A 23,246-nucleotide genomic window follows, 5' to 3' on the forward strand; every position below is an offset into this window, starting at 1 on the left:
CCTCCTCCCATATATAAAAGGCACTACAGACAAAATCAGCAAGATCCTCCAAAAACACAACATTAAAACAGCATTCTGCACAAACAGAAAAATATCCACCATCCTAAGAAACCCTAAAGACAAAATCGAGTTAGAAAACCAAGGAGTATATGAAATCCCTTGCACCGCCTGCCCCACCACATACATCAGACAAACTAACAGAAGAATAAGCGCACGCATTGAAGAACACAAGAACTCAATCAAAAAAGAAGAACCGACCTCTTCCCTGGTCCAACACCTCAAAGCCACAGGACATGAGATTGACTTTAAAAATACCAGAACTGTCGCCAAACCCGAACACTTCAACAACAGAATAATCAGAGAAGCCATAGAGATAGAAAAACGCCCACACAGCATGAATAAACGAGATGATACCTCCCGCCTACCAGCCATTTGGAAACCCGCCCTCATGAACAAACGAGTACCTAACATGAAGAATGACACCAGACCCACACGCATGAGGGCCACACAAGATGCTACCACCACACTTCCACGTAGAGAGCAGACTCACACCCACACAGAAGATGAGACACGACCACGGACCAGACACCGTACCGCAGCTGCATCACTACCCGCTTCAAACCCCTCTGACCCATACATGAAACAAACTGACACCCACCATGAAGATGTGGCACGACCACGAAAGTGAGGCCAAACAGCAGGATCACAGCTCACCAGCTCAAATCCCCCAGCAACTAACCTGAGCACAACTAAGCCCCCACCTGAACAGAACACACCCCCAGCCAATCAGAACACAGCCAACCCCTCAACCAATCAGAACACAGCCAAACACCCAACCAATGAGAACACCCCCCCAGCCAATCAGAACACAGCCAAGCACCCACCCAATCAAGTCACACCCCACTAGCAGTTAAAAGGAAGAAGCAACTGCAAGCTCACATTACTCCGAGAAGCACAAAGCCGAAGACACAAGCCTGAAGATGATGAATGAGACTTCATTGAAACGTCGCCTAGATACTTCCAATTTTACACGGGAGAAAACCCGAATAACCAAAGATCCACATACAAATACCCATGAAAACCTCAGAAAATATATATATATATATATATATATATCTATATCTATATCTATATCTATATATCTATATCTATATCTATATATATATATATATATATATAGATATAGATATATAGATATATAGATATATATAATATTATAATATTATAATATAATTTATTATAATTTATTATAATATAATATAATATAATTAATATAATATAATATAATATAATATAATATAATATAATAAATTAATATAATATAATATAATAATATAATATAATATATTATAATATAATTAATATAATAATATAATATAAATAATATAATATAATATTTAATATAATTTTTTTTAAATATTAAATATATTAACTTTTAAAAAAATTGCATTAGTGGTCCTCAGGATTTAAAAGCATGATTTTGGTGGTACCTGAGGTCCAAAAGGTTGCCGACCCCTGGTTTAAATAGATCAAATACGGTTTGTGTCATGAATGGTAGATGTCAGTGTAGAATGAAAATAATGAGAAGAATGAAATTTTAAAAAATCTCACAGTGATTAAGAAGAATGTAGATAAGTTATTGCATATTTAAAACCTTTTCCCCTTGAATAAATACTATGACTGTAACTAAATGTAATTAGATTTAAGCTGTTAAATGCTGTCTGAAGATATTTATTTTGTGGAAAATAATTGATTTTGTTTTTAAGACAAAATTATGTTTCTTATCAAAATTATCTAAAGTATTTTTTCTGCTCTAGGAGGTGCCCTTCTTTCCATAAACAGATTGTTGATTAGCATCAATTAATTACAAATCTCTCATTCCCCATTATTAGGTTTGAAACACAAACAGTATTTAAAAATACTTTATAAGTGTATTTGTTACATTTGTACTCCTTTCCTCTAAGTATTATTCTATAAAGTCCAATGGAATACGTCAAGACAAAAAAACATCAACTGGCCAAAGTAATTTATTGGGTTTTATGGCCAAGTATGAATTTGAATCTCAGGCTGTTTATTCTCAATGTTCCATACTTAATTCCTTCACCACAATACTTCATGAAGAACAAATGAATTACTAATCACTACTCAGAAGTAGGTGCCGCTTTGAATGTGATGTTAGAATCTGGCATTTCTTATTGTGATGACAGTAATATTTGCTGTTGAGATCTTACATTTTGGGCTTAAAATAAAAAATAATTGCTGCAACGTATTCCTTTAGAGCCAAAAGACAGATGACCATTATAATGTTGAGTTTGGGAGGAAGAAGAGTTCATATCCTTGAAACTTCGTCTTTGGTTAGTCACAATTTATCTCTTAGGGGTAGTCATTGTGAGACATGTCTGAAAACACATAATGTAGAAAGCTGTTAGAAGTTAAGCTGTTCTTGCTTGATGAATTAATTGGAAATGACACATAATCATGCTGAACTCAGTGAAGGATAAGCACAATATAAATGACACATTTTATTTATTTGTAAAATTTATTGGCCATCAATTTTACACCAGGATTACTCTGGGCAGATTGCAATCATAAATAATCTTTTGGCTATAGAATCGAGTCAGTATTTTCAATTACTATTATAATAAACCAAAATGCAAAACAAGGGTTAGATTTAGAGAATTTTAAATAAATATCTCCATGCCATTAGCAAAGTGTTTGTATCTTATAATTCTGTGAAGAATATTGCCCCCTTTGATTTTTTTAATGAATTTTTGCATATAATTTGCCACTGAATATTAGTCCATACTGATATTTAAAGTCTGAGTGAGCAGATAAGTGCAACATTTAGTGCCTATTTATTTCATATTTTATTTGTGAAAAAGCAATTTGCTCCATCAAGTCAGTACTGTAATTGGTTTCATCAGTTTGGAATCTATTATAACAATATATCATAACCATAATTATGAGTCTTTTACAATGCGGCACAGGCAATTTTGTCCATTCTTACATTGTAATTTGTTTAAAATCACTCATATTTGAGGATCTCTTGCAAAACTACTTTCTTTTAAGCCCTGGTGAATTTCTATGGAGTTTTAGACACTCATTGAACCTTTCAGAAATATTTTGACTCATTTTATTCTGTTCCATTCATCCTGTTGTAGACTTAATTGTAAGTTTGGGATCATTGATCCATTTTCATTTCAGCTTATGGGCTGATTATCTATGAAATGATCTACGAACAAAATTCATTCTGTCTTCAGTGATGGCTATTGTCCTGAAGTAATAAAAATATTCTGTGATATTGCCATATTCATGCTTGACAGCTGGTTCTTACCATATTCAGTGTTTTGTTTCCCCCAGATAGCAATTACGTAGCCTATAAAGCTCCCCTTGACTTATGTATCCTCCTGAAATCTAGTTCGTTATTTAGTTGTTGGGTTGTTGTTGTTTTGCAAACTTCAGAAAAGTTTGGTTTTAGTGAGTAAATAACCTTGCTTCTTCCCCACAAATCCCATTTTACCTAGTGATCTTATCTTGGAATCATAAACACTTTTAAAACAAACAAGAGAAACTTGAAAATCCTTGGATGTTGTCCTTTTCTGTGTGTGTATGATTTCATGGACAATTTTATGATGTTCTCTTAGAACAATTTTGACAGGATAGCCACTCTTCAGAAAATTCAGTAATGTACCCATTTCACACAATGTTTCTGAAGTGAAATGGCAGAGCATCAGACTTTTCAAAATTGTTTTACAACCTATCTCAGACAAATAGGCATCAATTTGTTTTTAATGGACATCTTTAGTAATCTCTTATCAATCCTGAATATTTAATGAACATTGAACTTTGGAGCTAGAATACCTTTAATTGAACTGATTAAACCAGGAGCCTCATAAATTATTTACCATGGCACATTGAATATAAGCTGTTTAGGAAATAAATGAAGTCAGGACTCTAATGGTTTAAATTTTTCCTTCAAATTCCCTTCTATATCAATAGAAGCTCTAATAACATTCAGTGGCAAAGATACACACTCAGAAAAATTTAAAAAGCCAATTATTTTTTTCACAGAATTATAACTTGGCAAAAGAAAATGGAAAAACATTTTCTTAAATTAATCATTTAGTTGGGTGGATATTGTTGTAGTTTGGGGGGAAAAGACTCATTAAATAAAGTTGCCTTCTTTGACCAAAAGTGCTGTCTTTAGGTTACATACCATTACAATATTTTTTTAAAATTTTTTATTGGTTTTTAAAACAAACATTGTTAGGGTTTGGGGATTAACCCCTAGCAGAGTATTGCAGCAGTAGTCAAGCCAGGCAGCCAAAGGAGAGCGGAAGGGCCCCAGAGTATACACACACTGAACACAAACACTGTTTGTAGTTTAAATAGTTTTTAATCCAGTTAGAGTTTAAGCATTGTCATTCAGTCCATTAAGTCATTCACAGTATTTCCATCCAGTAAGACTCACTAGTATAGTCCAAGTTAAGAGTCCTTGCAATATCTTTATCAGCCGATAAAGATATCTTCTCCTCCTCGGTTTCACTCTCCAGAGAAACAAACGCTGGATATTCAGTAGAATTTCGCAGTAAATCAGCAAACAGTAACAGTTCAGTCACAGGCACTCACAGTCAGTAATCACAGTTAGTCGCAGCAGCACACAGTAACAGTTACAGCCAGTAAGCTTTCCAGCTTCTAATGCTTCCTTATATTGTAACTTCTAACCGCACCCTTAATCGGCCTAATTGCCTGCTGCATTGTGCTTAAAGTGATAAGCACTTAAACCATGATATCTAAGTTTTATATATTTATTCACCCAAACCATATTTGGTATCAATGTTATACCTAACAAACATAAACAAACAAAACATAAAAACATCAAATCATCTTCCATGTATGTACATACAGTGTGCCGGTTGATTTACAAATTGTTTTGTGCTTCCATTTCGTAGTCTTCAATTACAATTACATTGTATATAATCTCATATTTTCAATCAAATATTAAATACATTAATATCATTATTAATCATTTGACTATACTTTTATTCATTCATGCTTTACAAAATAATCATATTTTACTTAATTTGTTTTATGACAGTTCATATTATCATCCCAAATCTATCCTAGAATCATTTTGTAGATATAATAAGAAAAGAATACATCTTTATATATTTAGTGTTTTCTAAAAGTCTACATATTTCATTACTATATTTTATTGTCTAACCATTGATAGAAATTTTATAAAATTGTTTATCATCTTGTTCTCTAATTTCAAATGTCAATCTACTCATTTCAGCACATTCCAATATTTTCTTAATGATTTCCTCCTGTGATGGTATTTTCTCATTGTTCCAGTTTTTAGCAAATACAATCCTAGCCGCTGTTAATACATTTACAATCAGGTATTTCAAATCTTTACTACATATTTCAGGTAAAATTCCCTATAAAAATATTTCTGGTTTCAAATCTATATGCTTTTTTGTCATTTTTTTCCAACCATGTGTGGATTTTAGTCCAGTATTTTTTAGCATCCGCACAAGTCCACCACATATGGTAATACGAGACAGGTATCTGATGACATTTCCAACATTTTTAGGATTTATTATTGAACATTCTTGCTATTCTTGTCGGGGGAAAGTGCCACCTGTAAAACATCTTATACAAATTTTCTTTATATGCTGTTGACATTGTCATTTTATAATTTTGAGACCACAATTTTTGCCATTTCTCTAGATCAATCCCATATCCAAAATTCTTCCCCCAAGCAATCATAGTTTCTTTAACTTGTTCTTCTTCTAGTTTAATTTCTAATAAATATCCATACAATTTTTTAATCACCTTTTCATCAGTACCTGTCAAAATCTTATCTAAGTCAGTCAATTTATCATAGAAACCTTCTGTTTTAGAATCTTTATCATACCTTGAATGTATTTGCGCATATGAAAACCAATTCATCTTTATACCTTATTCCTCTAGTTTTTGTATAGATTTAAGTTCACCCTTTTCATTCAATATTTCACCATATCTAACTGTTTGTTCCTTTTTGTATATTACAGGATAAGAAAATGCTTCAGTAGTCGATAGCCAGACTGGAATTTTCAAATTGTCTTTTAATCTTCTCCCAATTTAATCACAGAGATTCCTGTATATAATGTCTTCTAAAGTACCCCTGTGTTTTAGTTCCTTTATACCATAAAATACCATTACAATATTGTTCTTAATTAGAAATAATGAACTTACAATAATTATAGATCTCTAGGTTTTTATAGTGGTTTGTAGATTTGTTATTGAGCCAAAGTATTTGTTATTGAGCCAAAGTTCTGGTAATTTTGAGAGATTCTTTTCAAAGATTCAGTTTTGTCATATTGTTTGACCCTTTCAAGTATTACCCCGGTATTCTCTAATAACTATTGAATTATGTTATCTTCCTGTAGAAAAATGTTATATATGTCATACATACAGTTGGAGCTTTTCTCGTATTTGGAATTGGAATCATATATTTTCTGGTTCAGACAATTATTTCCTATAAGATGCAACCACAAATTCATGGGAAGGATATTTTTTGGATCAGATTTACAATACTGCTATGGGGCATAGTAAACCTAGTGAGTAGTATCCTTTGTGGTAAACCAGTGCAAGTGATGAATGTGGGGTATTTCTTAAAAGTTTATTTTAAATGAAACATGCTTTATCTTCAGGCGGCTAAAATGACTACTTGTTATAACAGTACTATAAAAGATCACAAAATATGTTTCCCAGAGAAATAATAATAATAAATAATTAGACCATTGCAACAAAAACAAGCGTCACATGACTTATATATTGTGATGCTTTTTGCCTTTGCAGAGCCATGGCTTGCACATGACCCATCCAGCCCCTGGCCTGCCGGGATAACATAATTTTATATTGCAAAACTAACACATACTGCATACAGTTGTGTTCATAAGTTTACATACCCTGACAGAATTTATGATTTCTTGGCCATTTTTCAGAGAATATGAATGACAACACGAACACTTTTCTTTCACTCATGGTTAGTGGTTGGCTGAAGCCATTTATCAACCAACTGTGTTTACTCTTTTTTAAAAACATAATGGCAACAGAAACTTTCCAAATGACCCTGATCAAAAGTTTACATACCCCAGTTCTTAATACGGTGTATTGCCCCCTTTAACATCAGTGACAGCTTGAAGTCTTTTGTGGTATGTGTGGATGAGCTCTTTATCTTCTCAAATGGTAAAGCTGCCCATTCTTCCTGGCAAAAAAACTCCAGTTCCTGTAAATTCTTGGGCTGTCTTGCATGAACTGCACGTTTGAGATCTCCCCAGAGTGGCTCAATGATATTGAGGTCAGGAGACTGAGATGGCCACTCCAGAACCGTCACTTTATTCTGCTGTAGCCAATGACAGGTCGACTTGGCCTTGTGTTTAGGATCATTGTCATGTTGGAATGTCCAAGTACGTCCCATGCACAGCTTCTGGGCTGATGAATGCAAATTTTCCTCCAGTATCTTTTGATAACAAACTGCATTCATCTTGCCATCAATTCTGACCAAATTTCCTGTGCCTTTGTAGCTCACACATCCCCAAAACATCAACAATCCACCTCCGTATTTCACAGTAGGAATGGCGTACTTTTCATCATAGACCTTTGTTGACTCCTCTTCCAATGTAGCGTTTATGGTTGTGGCCAAAAAGCTCAATTTTGGTCTCATCACTCCAAATGACTGTGCCAGAAGGTCTGAGGCTTGTCTCTGGGCTGTTTGGCGTATTGTCAGCAGGATACTTTGTGGCATTTGCGTAGTAATGGCTTTCTTCTGGCGACTCGACCATGCAGCCCATCTTTCTTCCAGTGCCGCCTCATTGTGCACCTTGAAACAGCCACAACACATGTTTTCAGAGAGTCCTGTATTTCACCTGAAGTTATTTGTGGGTTTTCTTTGCATCCTGAACAATTTTCCTGGCAGTTGTGGCTGAAATTTTAATTGGTCTACCTGACCATGGTTTGATTTCAACAGAACCCCTCATTTTCCACTTCTTGAGTAGTGTTTGAACACTGCTGATTGGTATTCTCAATTCCTTGGATATCTTTTTATATCCCTTTCCTGTTTTATACAGTTCAACTACCTTTTCCCACAGATCCTTTGACAATTCTTTTGCTTTCCCCATAACTCAGAAGCCAGAAACGTCAGTGCAGCATTGGATGAAAGATGCAAGGGTCTGTCAGGAGTCTAGGAACTCATTGACCTTTTATACACACACACTAATTACAAGCAAACAGATCACAGGTGAGAATGCTTACCTTTAATAGCCATTCAAACCCCTTTGTGCCAACCTGTGTACATAAAAAATCACCAGGGTATGTAAACTTTTGATCAGGGTCATTTGGGAAGTTTCTGTTGTCATGATTTTAAAATATTTAAAAAATTTAAATACAGTTGATTGATAATAAATGGATGGCTTCAGCCAACCACTAACCATGAGTGAAAGAAAAGTTTTTGTGTTATCATTCATATCCTCTGAAAAATGGCCAAGAAATCATAAATTCTGCCAGGGTATGTAAACTCAGGAGCACAACTGTAGTATGATTTTTTTTAAAAAAATTATTTATTTATATAACTAAATATATAAACTGCCGATCTTAATATCAAAGTGACTCTGATCAGCAATTTTTTATCACTATCATGAGTTTCACTTAGCTTCATTATTTATTACCCTTATGAATGTATTTTTCCCAGGATAATATTTGATTACATGTATTTGCACGTGATTACATGTATTTGAATCTTAAAAAGTTTATGGCATAATTTGTTAATATTCATTGTGTTCATATTTATTTCATTCATGTTACAAGTGTTCATTGTGAAAAGGATTTCATAATGAGTATTTTACAAGAATAGGTAAAACTTTACCCGTAATTTATATATCATTTTATATTATATACAATATATCTATACCTATACCTACCTACCTGTCTAGATAGATAGATATTAATTTTTAAGATTTGTATTACTGTTAGAATCCCTGATTTCTGTTGATTATTTTCTCAATTGCATCCTCTTAATCCATATCTCATGGGTCTATGAGAATCCCCTGATCTTTAACAATTTTCTAGATGAGTGAAATGCCATGATTGTATATTTTACTGACTGGCCTTCAGATGGGACATTTGCTGCATTGTTGGCACATTTCAAAAGGATGGGGCAAACTAGACATAACTTTAAAAATAATTTAAACTAAGGATTACACCATCCCTTCTTAAAACTTCTAGGGTGTACAGCCTTTAAATTAAAAAAAGCAAATGGGGATGAATAAGAATGGATGGAGCATAAAGTTATTTCCTTTGTATTTCAAAGATATTCCTTAATGATTAAAGTGATTATTTGTACATTCATTTTAATCAGCTTAATTGGAATAGATTACCTAAAGATGCAGCGTTGGAATCCCCAGGACAAAGTAAGTTTGGTTTTTCTTAAAAGACAACAGAGAGAAGACACAAATGAAATGGGTCAAGTGCATGCAGAAAACATTCCAAGATATTCTTAATGCACTGTACTGTTTATATATTGTTTCCCCAAAATATATACTTAGTTCTGCACACACAAACATAAACAGTTGGTGTCATTACTACAATTTAAAAGATATCCAGGATAGCTCGTCTAGCCTCTTTAATATTTAATAAAGCTAGTTTAATAAAGTAAGGTTTTCTGCTGAATCAGGGCAAAGTTTTATTCCTAGATGTTATTGAGAAGTTCAAAGACAGGACATGAACAAAAGGTCTTTTATTTTGACCCTCAACAAGTAGTATAATGCCTGTAAATATGGAGAAACTGTGTTTGTGTATTTGTGTGTATGTGTAGACACAAACCATGTTTAATAACCATTAATAACTTCCATTGAGAATTAGGTAATTATTTGTCTTATTCCCCCTTTTTTGTTATATTTTGTATTTTTAAGGTCTTTCCCAATTTCAGCTCTTAAAATCTCCAGAGCAGGGGTGTCAAACTTGCTACCTGTGGGCTGGATGCATCACACACCAACCACGCCCACCCCTGGTTTAGCAAAGGGGGAAAAAGGCATGATACATGATGACAAAGTGATGTCGCGAGTTTGATACCCCTGCTCTAGAGTCTAGACTAGTGGTTTCCAAAGTCGGTGGTACCACCCCCTGGAGACAGTGGGATGCCTTAGGGGAGCAATAAGAGGCAAGGGGGCTGGCAGGGGGGTGTTCAAGGCATCAGCACCGCAGGCTCACCCCACTGACTGTTGGACTGCTCCAGAGTCGGTACCTCAAATGCGGTGGCAGCGGCTTTGCTCTACTTTCCCAATGTGCTGTTGCATTCGAGGCGCCGGCTCTGGAATGGTGCAACAGTCAATAGGGTGAGCTTGCGGTGCCGACGCCTCAAACACCGCTCTGCCGGCCCCCTTGGGGGCGCTAAGAGGCAGCAGATGGGTGTTCGAGGCGTCGGCACCTTGTAGCGCAGGACTTGCGCAGTGTGATACCTGAAGAGCTGCCAGTGGCGGGCCAGCTTTCAGGTGGTCCTCATCCAGGAAGCAGCAGAGGTCGCGCAGCTCGTGGTTCTCCGCCTACAGCCGCCCATTGATGGCTTTCAGCTTGTGGATCTTGCGCAGGTGCTCCTGCAGCTGCTGCTGCACACTCTGGATCAGCCAGCTGCGTTGCACCAGTGCCGCCAGCTTCTCAGCCTCCTCTCGGCTCAAATGGTGCACCAGCTCCTCACTGCAGCTGGCCAGGTCTGCCTTACTGGCCGGGGCTTCAGACGGTGGAGGAGGCGGAGGAGGAGGTGGTATCCTGGAGGGGTGGCTGACCAGGGGAGGTGGTGGCAGAGGAGCTGGGAGCATTGCTCGCTCAGCTCCAGCCAGTGCAAAATGGCGGTGGGGGAAGCAACCGGTTAGCCCGCCCGTGCAGCGGCATTGTTGCAATGCTGGACACTGGGAGGAGCGAGCTGTGCTTTTACAGCTGGAATTCCTTCTTCGTCTGCTGCCGATGCCGGGATTAATGGGACGGATGAACGGCAGGACCGGGCGTACTGCGCCTCCCCGGGCAGGAGCAGGTGCAACGAACAGAGAAGAGTGCCTGCGCGGTGGAGGGCGGGAGTGAAGGGAGGAGGCGGGGGGAAGGATACCCTGTTGGTGCAAAGTGGATGGGTGAGCGGGAGCGCGTGGGCCTGTGCACGGGAACAGACCAACGGTGGGGGGAGGGAAAGCAGCGCTGGTTTTTTCCCCAAGTCGGGAAAATTGGGGAGAGGGTAGGTGGGTGTGGGGAAAATGGAACAGGCTTGCACCCTTTCCCCGGTCACAATCCGGATTAAGGAGTCCCCTGCACCCACCCACCCACCCCCTTAGGGGTCTGGGACACCACCACCCCGGCAGCCTTCTGTAGCTTGGCAAGGGGCGCGCATGCATGGAGGCACAATTGAGGTTAGGGGGCATGGGTGGGAGGGAAATGGCTTGCACCCTTTCCTTACCACTCCACTCGGACTTGCTTGGGTAGGTCCCTCCGGTGCAGCAGGCTCAATGAGGTGGACCTGCTGGGCCGGCACCTAGAATGCGACAGTGGCGGCACCATTGAAAAGTAGAGCAAAGCCAGAGGTTGGTAATTTTTGCTGCAAAGAAGCTTGGCTGTGCACTAGAAGGCTGTGCACAAAGAAGCTTGGCTGTGCACTAGAAGGGACACACATGTCAATGCAATTCAGCAACATAAAATAAATACAAATAAAACAAATCAACAAGAATCAGCAAAGCATCTCTGATTAGATTCTATTCACTACTAGAATCTAATCAGAGATGCTTTGCCGATTCTAGTCCAATGACCTGCTCCATCAGGGTTAGAAGGGAGTGTGTGTGTGTGTGTGTGTGCATGGCTGTCAAAACTCCAAAAACAGGTCAAGTAGCTCTGGGGAGGCCAGTCATAAATTAGAACACTTGCTCAACAACCAGCCATTAAGTGAGGACCACTTATATTTGGTTTGCCAGTCACCTGGCCACGCCCACCCAGTCACATGACCACCAAACCACACCTACCTGGTCATGTGACCAGCAAGCCATGCCCAGCCAGTCACATGACCAGAAGCCACCCTCTCAAATTAGGCCACACCCACAGAAATTTGAATCCCACCCCTGGGTGGGTAGGGGCACTGAGGATGAGTTTGTAGCACCAAGGGGGCGGTGGACTGAAAAAGTTTGGGAACCATTGGTCTAGACAGCACCATCAATGGCAAGTTCCATAAGCAGCATCTATCTGGAAGACACTAGGGATTTCTTTTTAATGTACATAAACATACATAATGGAATGGCATAAAGAATGTGATGCTCTCTTTAACCTTTAGTCATTCTCCTATAGATGTTGAAGGCCTTTTGACTGCTTTTAAAATGGCCTTGAAACATAACCTGCATGTTTTTAATTGTTAAAACCCTTTTGTTGTGCTTATTATTGGTATACATTACTTGAGCTCACTGTTAGGACTGATGATATTCTACCATCTCATAATACATTTTTTTAAAAATACCTTCTACAGGGATTTACCTTCCATATCATTGCCATAGTCTCTGAATGGTCTTTGCTTTTCACTTTCATCATTTTTTTCCTGACTTTCATCCGTGACTTCCAGGTAAGTTTCTCTACTGCAAGGGTGGACAAACCTTTGGTAGACATGATGTCTTTCAGTCTTTTGGAATTTGTATTGTTTTAATCATGAGAAATGAAGCATACATTGTTTAAAACTGAATACAGTTGAAGCAGCCTATTAGCCTAAGAAATACAAACTTATGTAGTTTATCTCAGTAATGGGGGAAAAATTAAAGGTAGTGTGCTGCAAACTATTTCTCCCCTTCTTTTGTCCTCTCTCCCTTACTCATTTTTGGGCTAGAATTTATGTAGTGCTGTACATGTTCAAATCAGTGGTGAATTTGAACATATCTGTTTAGTATTAGAATCTGTTTGGAGACTTATTTTCCCTGGGGTCCTTCGAGGGCCAGTGATATCAGTGATTGGGCCTAGAAACATTCTGATTCTCTGAAGCTGTTATAACCCACTGGCATCATACAGCTTTCAAGGAAAAAGACTCCAAGAACATAGTGGGCACCTAAGAGCAACATCTCATGGAGAAACAGGAAGATCTTCCACCTATTGGGAAAAGGAGTCCAGGCAAAGCTCTGGAAACAGTCCCATTCAGCATTTAGAAGTATTGACTTCCAGGGATTTCAAGTACTCCCTTTAAGGCATAGACAAAGATGAGAACGAAGTTTTAGAGATTGAATGATTTGAGATGACTATGCAATTTTTAAACGTTGATAAAATTATTAAGACAGTAATGTTATCTATGAGATTCCTTAATTATTTTTTATAAAGTAGAATCACGTTTTTTCATAACAAAACCAAATTAATTAATAAATTTCATTCTTTTTCACCATTTATTCTAGAAAATCTCATTGCATTTAGAAATAACACTATTTGGGCCTAATCTTTATCACCCTCAAGAGCAGCTCCTAGAAGATGACCAAAGAATACCAATCACAGGAAGCATATGAGAAGAAAACAAGAGAAAATGTCACAAATAAGAACTTCTCTCAGAAGAAAGCTTTGGTTCACGTTTAGAACTTTCATTTTTTTAATATGCAGAAATCCTGATGTCTATTAGTTCCATTGGTATCAGCCCATATATATAGCTATATGTACAGTCCTGTACAAAGTTTTAGGCAGATGTGCAAAAATGCTGTACATTAAGATTTTAAAAATATAAGTGTTAATCGTTTATTTTTATCAATTAAGAAAATGGAAAGTAAATGGACAAAAGAGAAATCCAAATCAAATCAATATTTGGGGTGACCACCTTTTGCCTTCAAAACAGCATCATTTCTTACACTTGCACAAAGTCAGGGATTTTGTAGGATTAGAGTCAAGTTTGGGATTAACCAATTATACCAAGCAGGAGCTAATTAGCATCAATTTTATATGTAGATTGAAAGACAGTCGCTAATTGAAACAAACAGCTTAAAAGCTTAAAACTGGGTGAGGCACAACCAAACTCTGCTACTAAGGTGAGGTTGTGGAAGACAGTTTCGTGTCATAGGTCGTACACTATGGCAAAACTGAGAATAGGACAAGACAGAAGGTAATACTGCATCAGCAAGGTCTCTCCCAGGCAAAGATTGCAAAGCAGACTGGGGTTTCAAGATGTGCTGTTCAGGCTCTTTTGAAGAAACAAAGAAATGGGCAAAACTGAGGACCATAGACACAGTGGTCAGCCAAGGAAACTTAATGCAACAGATAATAGACACATCATGCTCATCATTCCCTTTGACATTGGAAGATGTCTAGCAGTGCCATCAGCACACAGCTAGCAGAAACCAATGAGACCCAAGTACATTGATCTACTGTCTGGAGAAGTCTGTCCAGAAGTGGTCTTCATGGAAGAATTGCACCTAAAAAGCCATACCTTGGATATGGAATCAAGTAACTTTTAACTACCAACCTCCAATACTTCATTATCTCCATTATTTCATTACCTCAAGACCTATTATTAACAGATAATGCTTTGTCTAAAATAATTGATTTATCATTTAATAGTATAATTAATTGTTAAATGACCACTAATTACTGATTTGTTGATTGATAGTGATTTAATACTGTATCATTGATTATCTAGTTGATTGATTGATTTTTTAGAAGTAATTAACCTTACTTATCAATATTTATTAATTACTAACATTCATTAAGTAACTGTCTACCTACCATATTAATTAGCTATTGTAATTGTTAGTGTACTATTGTCATTGACCATGCCAGCCAAAAAGTCCAAACCCTCCATTACCAAACATCAATAAAAGAATATCTCTACCAATGAACTCCCAGTCTCCTGCATATGCTTCAAATGTTTTGAAACCATCAATGAAAGCAAAAATAACATTAAATGCCACCTATGTGACAATCAAGCCCACCTCACCTGTTTAAACTTAACCAAAAACCTAGTCAATCTCCTAAAAACATCAGATACACTTCCTTGTCTATGTCCATCATGTTTACCTAAGCTAAACCAATTAAGTACTCTGTCTGATAAAGTTGAAAATATAGAATCATCCATTCACTCAATAGAATGCTTAGTAACACGTTTTGAAACAAGGAAGCCTAATCTCTCTTGAAAAAAAACACAGCACAGATAAGCAAATACCTAACAGCTCAAAATCAAATCTCAACTCAACAACCACTACCACAACTACAATCACAACTATAACCAAAAATAACCACCAAACCACAGCCACAAATAATCACTATCCCATCAAATAATACCACAAATGATATCCCCTTACTCATCAGAGACAACATGGAACGTGATCAGAAACATCCAAATGCCATTTTATTTGGTCTTGAAGACATCAACGAATCAGATGATATCACCAAAGTTCTCAACAACATAAGCAACTCCAATACAACAAACATTTCTCCTGAAGATACCATTGAAATAACCAGAGATGGCCCTGAGTTCAAATACAATGATGGCTCAGTGGCCCCAAGATTTTGTAGAGTTGTTTGCAAAAATGAGTCCAGCATTCATTCATACAATAAACACCATTGCTAAAACCAATCCCACCCATAACAAACTTCGCTCACAACCAGACTTACCCATACTGCAAAGAATCTGTTCTCGTGATCTCCGCACAGAACTCAAAAAACGTCTAGACAATGGAGAGAAGGACCTATACATTGACTACCGTGCTGATTGTATCAAAAGTAAGTCACACAACCCACAATTCAGCATCCAACCCTATATCATCCAATCCACCATCACCCAAAACTAGGCACGCACGCCCCTAACTACCTCAATTCCAACTACAACTGGCCTTACATGCAAGCTACTCAATGCAAGAAGCCTTGTATATAAAATACCTGAATTTCTCCTCTTATTAAATATGGCTAAATTCAACATCATATTTGTCTGGGAAACATGGCTTAACACATCTTCTCCCTGACTCCATTACCACAGGAAGAGACTATCACGTTTCCCGATCAGATTGTGAAATCTGTAGAGGGGGTGGTGTTGCTATCTTCTATAAAAAGCCCCTACATCTAAAAAACATCCAAGTTACCTAGGAGCTTGCTCTTCCTGAGACCATCATCTGTGAACTGTCCTTAAACATCACATTTTGATTCTTACTATGTTACAGAGCCCCTGATTATGACATCAAACATGTAAACAAGTTACATTCACTACTAACATGGGCAAACTCCTGCCCACACACATTTATCTTTCTTGGTGACTTCAATCTACCTCGTATTAATTGGACCTAAATGAATGTACAACTGAACCCATACATGCAACCTTCTACAATGCTGTAACAAGTCTGGGACTGGAACAACTAGTAACCAACGACACTAGACTTAACAACTGCCTCGATCTCATCTTCTGCAACAGTTTGAATTCAATTTATGGAATACAAATAAAAGAACCCTTTTCCAACAGTGACCACAGCATGAATGACTTTTGTCTCAACATAAACCCTTACAAAAACCATCATAACGATGGGATACCCAATTATAATTTTAGAAAAGGCAACTATGATCTTATAAACAATGGTCTTGCATCTCTTGATTGGCAACTTCTATTCACTGGATGCAATACTTTGAAGACATTACAACATATTTTTACTTGAAGTCAAAATGTCATCAGACTATATGTACCAATAACAACTCCCAAAACGAGAAAAAACAAATTACCCATAACAATAAGGAAACTCCAATCCAAAAAGAAATCCCTTTGGCAGAAAAACAAATCTGGTCACGTTGGCAATTTTAAAAGCCAATACAAAAATGTATGCACAAGATAAAGATTGAATGCACCAATTATCACATTAAACAAGAGGAAAACCTATGCACCAATTCCACCCGCGGTTTCTACAATTTTGTAAACAACAAACTTAAAGACTCAAGGTCTATCCCTGAAAGGAGCTAACGGTAAAGACTGTAATGATGACATCATTAAAGCCAACCTCTTTAACACATTCTTTGACTTTTTGTAAACAGCAATGGATCATGCCCAATATTTCCTAGTCGAACCACAGACCAATGACCTAATACATATCGATTTTATAGAAGATAATGTTGAAAAAGCACTACGCAATCTAAAACCATCTCTATCTATCGGACCGGACGGATATATGCCTACTTCTTAAAAAAGCTATCCACTGCCATAGCAGAACCTTTAAGTATAATCTTTGAAAAATCTTTCAGCACCAGCTCCTTGCCAAACCTATGGTCCCTAGCCACAGTCATCCCCATCTTCAAAAAGGGAGACCTCAGCCTAATTGAAAATTACAGACCAATTTCTTTACGTTGTGTCACCTGTAAAGTTGGAATCAATTATTAACCAATCCATTATTCTCCACTTAGAGACAAACAACCTACTCTCTAACAATTTGGTTTCAGAAAAAAATTATCCTGTAATCTGCAACTCCTACACTGCAAAAACATATGGACTACACCAGGGGTCCCCAACTACCGGTCCACGGACCGGTACCGGTCCGCGGAACAAATCCTACCGGGCAGCTGGTTTGCTGGGCGCCGCCATCTTGTTTTGATGAAAAAGTGCTTCGGTGAGCTTTTCGGGTAGAAAGCTCACCGGAAGCACTTTTCATCAAAACAAGATGGCGCAGCATGCTTCAGTGAGCTTTTCCGGCAGAAAGCCATTTCTACCCGGAAAAGCTCACTGGAAGCTGAGCGCCGCCATCTTGTTTTGATGAAAAGTGCTTCCGGTGAGCTTTCCAGAAAAGCTCACTGAACGTGCGTGCCATCTGTTTTGATGAAAGGGCTTCGTGAGCTCACGGCACTTTTTCATCAAAACAAGAAGCTGATGACCGGGCGCGCGCCAGCTGATGCCGGTACCGGGCCGCGGCATAAAAAAGGTTGGGGACCACTGGACTACACAACTTGATTAGGGCAAAGCAATTGATGCTATTTACATAGACTTCTGTAAAGCCTTTGATTCAATGGTACACGACAAACTACTCCTAAAATTAAAATATTATGGTATCTCCAGACACCTGCATAACTGGATAGATGCATTCCTGTCAAACAGGCAACAAATGGTCAAAATAGGGAACACCACAAGGTAGCGTTCCCCCAAGGTAGCGGTGTCCCCCAAGGTAGCATTCTAGGACCAACTCTCTTTATACTCTACATAAATGACCTCTGTGATCATATTAAGAGCAACTGTGTTCTTTTTGCTGATGATGTAAAGCTATTCAACACCACTGACAATACTGCTACCCTTCAAAAAGACCTCGACTATGTGTCAGAATGGTCAAACAAATGGCAACTTCAAATCTCAACAAACAAATGCTCTGTCTTACATATCGGCAAAAAAAAATCAGAAAATAAAATACAAGCTGAATTGTCAAGACCTTGTTGATGACCCCAACTATGTCAAGGACCTTGGAGTACTCATCTCTAATGATCTAAGTGCTAGAGCCCATTGTAACTACATAGCCAAAAAAGGCATTAAGAGTTGTTAACCTAATCCTGCATAGCTTTTTCTCCAGTAATATCACACTACTAACTAGAGCATACAAAACATTTGTTAGATCAATACTTGAATACAGCTCATCAATCTGGAATCCGCATTACATATTGGATATTAATACAATTGAGAAAGTCCAGAAATATTTCACAAGTTTTCCACTCCTCTACTCGTAGCAGAATACCTTATGCCACCAGACTTGAAATTTTAGACCTAAACAACCTAGAACTATGCTACCTTCAGTCCGATCTATGTATAGTATATAAAATTATCTACTACAAGGTCCTACCTGCCAATGAATATTTCAGCTTCAACCATAGCAACACAAGAGCACACAATAGATACAACCATAGCAATACAAGAGCACACAATAGATACAAACTCAAGGTAAACTGCATCAAACTTGATTGCAGAAAATACGACTTCAGCAAGAGTGGTCAATGTCTGGAATACACTACCTGACTCTGGTTTCTTTCCCAAACCCCCAAAATTTTAACCTTAGACTGTGTATTACTGATCTCACTCCTTTCCTAAGAGGTCTGTAGGGGGTGTGCCTAAGTGCACCAACATGCTTACTGTCCCTGTCCTATTGTTTCTTTTTTATTTGTATCCATTTCATGTATTCATAACCATGCTTATACTTATGCCTGTTATCTAATAATTGCTTGACAAATAAATAATAAATAAATGCCCAAGTGACTGAACTAAGCAGGAAAACATTGGAATTGGGGTGTAGAAAATGGCAGCAGATGCTTTGGAGTGATGAATCAAAATGTGATATTTGGCTGTAACAGGAGACAGTTTGTTTGCCAAAGGGCTGTAGTGCATACCATAAGGAGCATCTGCAGGCAATAGTGAAGCATGGTGGAGATTCCTTGCAAGTTTGGGCTGCATTTCTGCAAATGGAATTCAACATTTGGTCAGGATCAATGGTGTCTTCAATGTTGAGAAATACAGGCTGATACTTATCTATCATACCATGTTATCAGGGAGGCCTGCGATTAGCTTCACATTTATTCTTCAGAAGGATAATGACAGTCAATGTCATTAAGAACTATCGTCAGTATAAAGAACAAGAAGTCCTGGAAGTGATGCTTTAGCCCTCACAGAGCCCTGATCTCAACATCATCGAGTCTGTTTGGAATTATTGATCTCAACATTGAGTCTGTTTGGAATTATATGAAGGAACAGAAGTATTTGAGGCAGCCTACATCCATAGAAGATCTGTGGTTCTCCAACATGTTTGGGACAACTTGAAGGAACCTTGCCAAGTTCTTTCAGAAACTATGTGCAAGTGTACCTAGAAGAACTGATGCTGTTTTGAAGGCAAAGATTGGTCACCCCAATTATTGATTTGATTTGGATTTATCTTCTGTACATTTTCTTTCCATTTTGTTAATTGATTAAAAAAAAACCTAATACATCTATTTCTGAAAGTCATTCTTAATTTACAGCATTTTTGCACAACTACCAAAAACCTTTTGCATAGTACTTTTTTATACTGTGCATATGCTTATATAACATTCAATGCAATATATAAAAATGTCATTTTATATGAAAATTGTCATGCTCCTGGTGGAGACTGACTCTGAGGGAGAGGAGGAACAGCTGACAGCGAGTGGAAGTGTGGCTCCGGAGATTGTGGAGGAGGCTGGGGAAGGGCAGAGGCCGGCTGGGCAGTCAGAGGAGGACCCAGGCCCATCCCCTCTCCATCCTAGGGCATGCAGGGAGGAGAGGATAAGGGAGAGATGTGGTCTACTTGGGAGGAGAGGGCCTTGATCCTCTTCATGGGCTGCAGCTGTGACAACTGGATAAGAGGACGGACATGCGTACAGCTGAGTGCTGGAAACAAAGCGTAGAAATATCTCTAGTTTATTGTTCCTCTCTGAGTTTGGCATCCTTCCCAGTGTGTGTTCTGATATCTGTGGATGTCTTCCAGCCCTTATCTTGCCTGGTTATTGTTGTTTTTTACTCTTTATAATTTAAACGGCATTTCCTCCTTCTTGTAACTGCTTGTGTGGGAGCTTTTTGTCTCCAGTCAAAGATATTTGGAGCTTGGATAACGATATGAAATATAATTGGATACCACCAGCATACCTTGGAGACAGATGATTTCACCTGATGGCTTTACGTTCCAGTATAATAGGTCTTATATTCCTGCAGTGGTTTGTGACACCAGAGAACCACATGACTATCAGGCATGAGCTGACCATGATAAGGGGACTATGAAAGCTCCAATTCCAGATCACATTACCAGAGAGGATATTCTTGCTGAAATATCTTGGGGAAGTATATAAGTAGTTGATTAAAAACCTGAACAAGAGTTCCTCTGGGACGGGAAAAACAGATGCCACAATTATTTCCAAAGACACTGGGTAAGAAATGCTTTGTTACATGTATGGGAAAAAATCAAAAGGAACCATTATGTGAAAATACCTCTCAGGCTATCTCCAGTGGAGGCACTAATATACCCTAATGCCATGGAATTGAGCAAAATAATAAAATATAAAGAGCTTATAATAGATGAAGGATAATAAAAACACAGAGCCAATTAAAACTACAAGGAATTGAGATAGGTTGGTGGCCGTAAGTTCAAATCCAAAGACACAAAAAAGATAAGGAACAATTTGGATTTTATACCACATTTCAGGAATTAGATAAAATACTGCAGGGAGGTGAAAAAAAGATGATTACCAAAGCATATAACTATATTGGAATTCAAAATGGAGGAGGAGACGGTTAAGGAAAATATGATAACGTGGGCCAAAAATTTCGGTCATACCATTGATTTGGATCAATGGGAATGATTATGGCAAACAAATTACAAATTAATGCTATCGGTCTCATAAGGAGAATACCTACAAAATGTTTTATCGGTGGAACCTTCCATCAGCGAGATTAACCAGAATGTTCCCCAATCTGTCACACAAATGTTGGAAGTGCAACCACAGCCAGGGAACGTATTTTCACATGTGGTTGATGTGTCCCCACGTACGAAAGTACTGGCTCAAAATTCGAGCCTGGCTAGAGGAATTAACAAAACAAAAAATCAAATTCATACCAGAAATCTTTCTGTTAGGTATGTTAGAACCAACATGGGATAAGAAACACCAACATCTAATACTACACATAACTGCTGCAAGAATCTCTCTAGCTCAAAACTGGAAACTGACTACGATACCCAGACTTAGTTGTGATTAATAAGATACATCAATGTGCAGAAATGATTAGACTATGACATTAAAAAACAGGGAAGAAGAATATTTTACAATATGGAATATATGGTATAACTGGTTAAAAAAGAAGTGGAGTAATTATGCTTTGTAAAAATGACCAATGAAAATTGCAAAGAAGAATGTGATATATGACAAATATGTGTATATATGTAAAGTAATGTAGATAGATAAGTATTGTACTTTAATAGCAATATAACAAGTAAGGAATTACCGTATTTTCCGGACTATAAGCTGCTACTTTTTTCCCACACTTTGAACCCTGCGGCTTGTACAACAATGCGGCTTATCTATAGATTTTTCTTCGCTAACTGCCATTAGGGGGCGCAAAAACATGACAGACACAAGAGGTCAATGCAAAGAAGACGCTACCGGTAGTTTTTGGTGCACTCGACACAAGCAGCACGACACGCATGAACGCAAAATATTTTTCACACCATCATGGAAAGTACACGAAGAAAAGCATATGATGCAGCTTTTAAGTTGGAAGCAATCGATCTGTCTATCCAGGAAGGAAATAGAGCTGCTGCACGTAAGCTTGGTGTTAATGAATCAATGGTGAGATGTTGGAGACGGCAGCGTGAAGAACTGATTCAATGCCAAAGGACAACAAAGGCTTTCAGAGGTCATAAAAGCAGATGGCCTAAACTTGAAAATGTTCTTGAGGACTGGGTGAACACACAGAGAGCAGACGGCCAAGGTGTATCCACCATGCAGATCCAACTGAAAGCTAAAACAATCGCCAGCAAAATGGGCATTGAAGATTTTAAAGGTGGACCATCATGGTGTTGTAGATTTATGAGACGAAAAGATCTGTCCATTAGGGTGCGGACGACTGTCTGTCAGCAACTCCCTTCCAACTACGAGGAAAAAGTTGCAAACTTCCACAAATTTATTGAAACAAAACTAGCCGAGAATTCCATTGGACCAGACGACATCATAAATATGGATGAAGTACCTTTAACGTTTGACCTGCCTCTAACTAGAACTGTAAACAAGACAGGAGCATCATCCATTATGGTGAAAACAACTGGCCACGAGAGAACGCATTTCACGTGTGTGTTGAGCTGCACCACATCCGGACAGAAGCTTCCACTGATGGTGATTTTTAAGTGGATGACTGCCAAAAGAAAAACTCCCGAAAGGCATAGTTGTTAAAGTTAACAAAAAAGGGTGGATGATAGAAAGCCTAATGACTGAATGGCTGACGGAGTGCTACAGTAAGCGCCTGGGAGGATTTTTTCACCAGAAAAAAATCATTGCTTGTTTTGGACAGTGTGAAGGCCCATATAACAGATTCTGTGAAAGCAGCCATCAAGAGAACTCAATTCCAGCTGTGATTCCTGGAGGTACAACTAAGTTTTTGCAGCCACTCGATATCAGTGTGAATCATGCATTTAAAGCGGCACTCCGAGATGAGTGGGAGGCTTGGATGACTAGTGGCGAGAAATCATTCACAAAAACTGGCCGCATGCTAAGAGCAT

General features: G+C 38.1%; 1 protein-coding gene and 1 long non-coding RNA gene across 5 annotated transcripts in view; one reads left to right on the forward strand and one right to left on the reverse strand.

Annotated features, from left to right (window-relative positions):
- Positions 1–14,870, forward strand: part of DRAM2 (DNA damage regulated autophagy modulator 2) — a 28,008-nt gene extending 13,138 nt beyond the window's left edge. For all 3 annotated transcript variants that reach the window (XM_087959530.1, XM_087959532.1, XM_087959531.1), the window contains 4 exons: positions 6,435–6,612; positions 9,376–9,455; positions 12,536–12,628; positions 13,440–14,870. In XM_087959530.1, the coding sequence (XP_087815656.1) occupies positions 6,435–6,612; positions 9,376–9,455; positions 12,536–12,628; positions 13,440–13,547 (459 nt within the window). In that variant the 3' untranslated portion in view covers positions 13,548–14,870. The remainder of the gene's footprint in view (positions 1–6,434; positions 6,613–9,375; positions 9,456–12,535; positions 12,629–13,439) is intronic.
- LOC148131143 (uncharacterized) lies at positions 9,021–11,609 on the reverse strand. Of its 2 annotated transcripts, none has more exons than XR_015748482.1 (2): positions 11,486–11,609; positions 9,021–11,144 (listed from the first exon to the last, which is right to left on the reverse strand). It is a non-coding gene; the product is annotated as an uncharacterized LOC148131143 (long non-coding RNA). The 2 variants fall into 2 exon arrangements; XR_015748483.1 differs by having other exon boundaries at positions 9,021–11,185.
- Positions 14,871–23,246: the final 8,376 nt, after the last annotated feature.

This window comes from Notechis scutatus, chromosome 3 (genome assembly GCF_049901735.1).
Source record: "Notechis scutatus isolate UNSWTSFEM ecotype Mainland chromosome 3, rNotScu1.2, whole genome shotgun sequence".
Taxonomy (NCBI): domain Eukaryota; kingdom Metazoa; phylum Chordata; class Lepidosauria; order Squamata; family Elapidae; genus Notechis; species Notechis scutatus.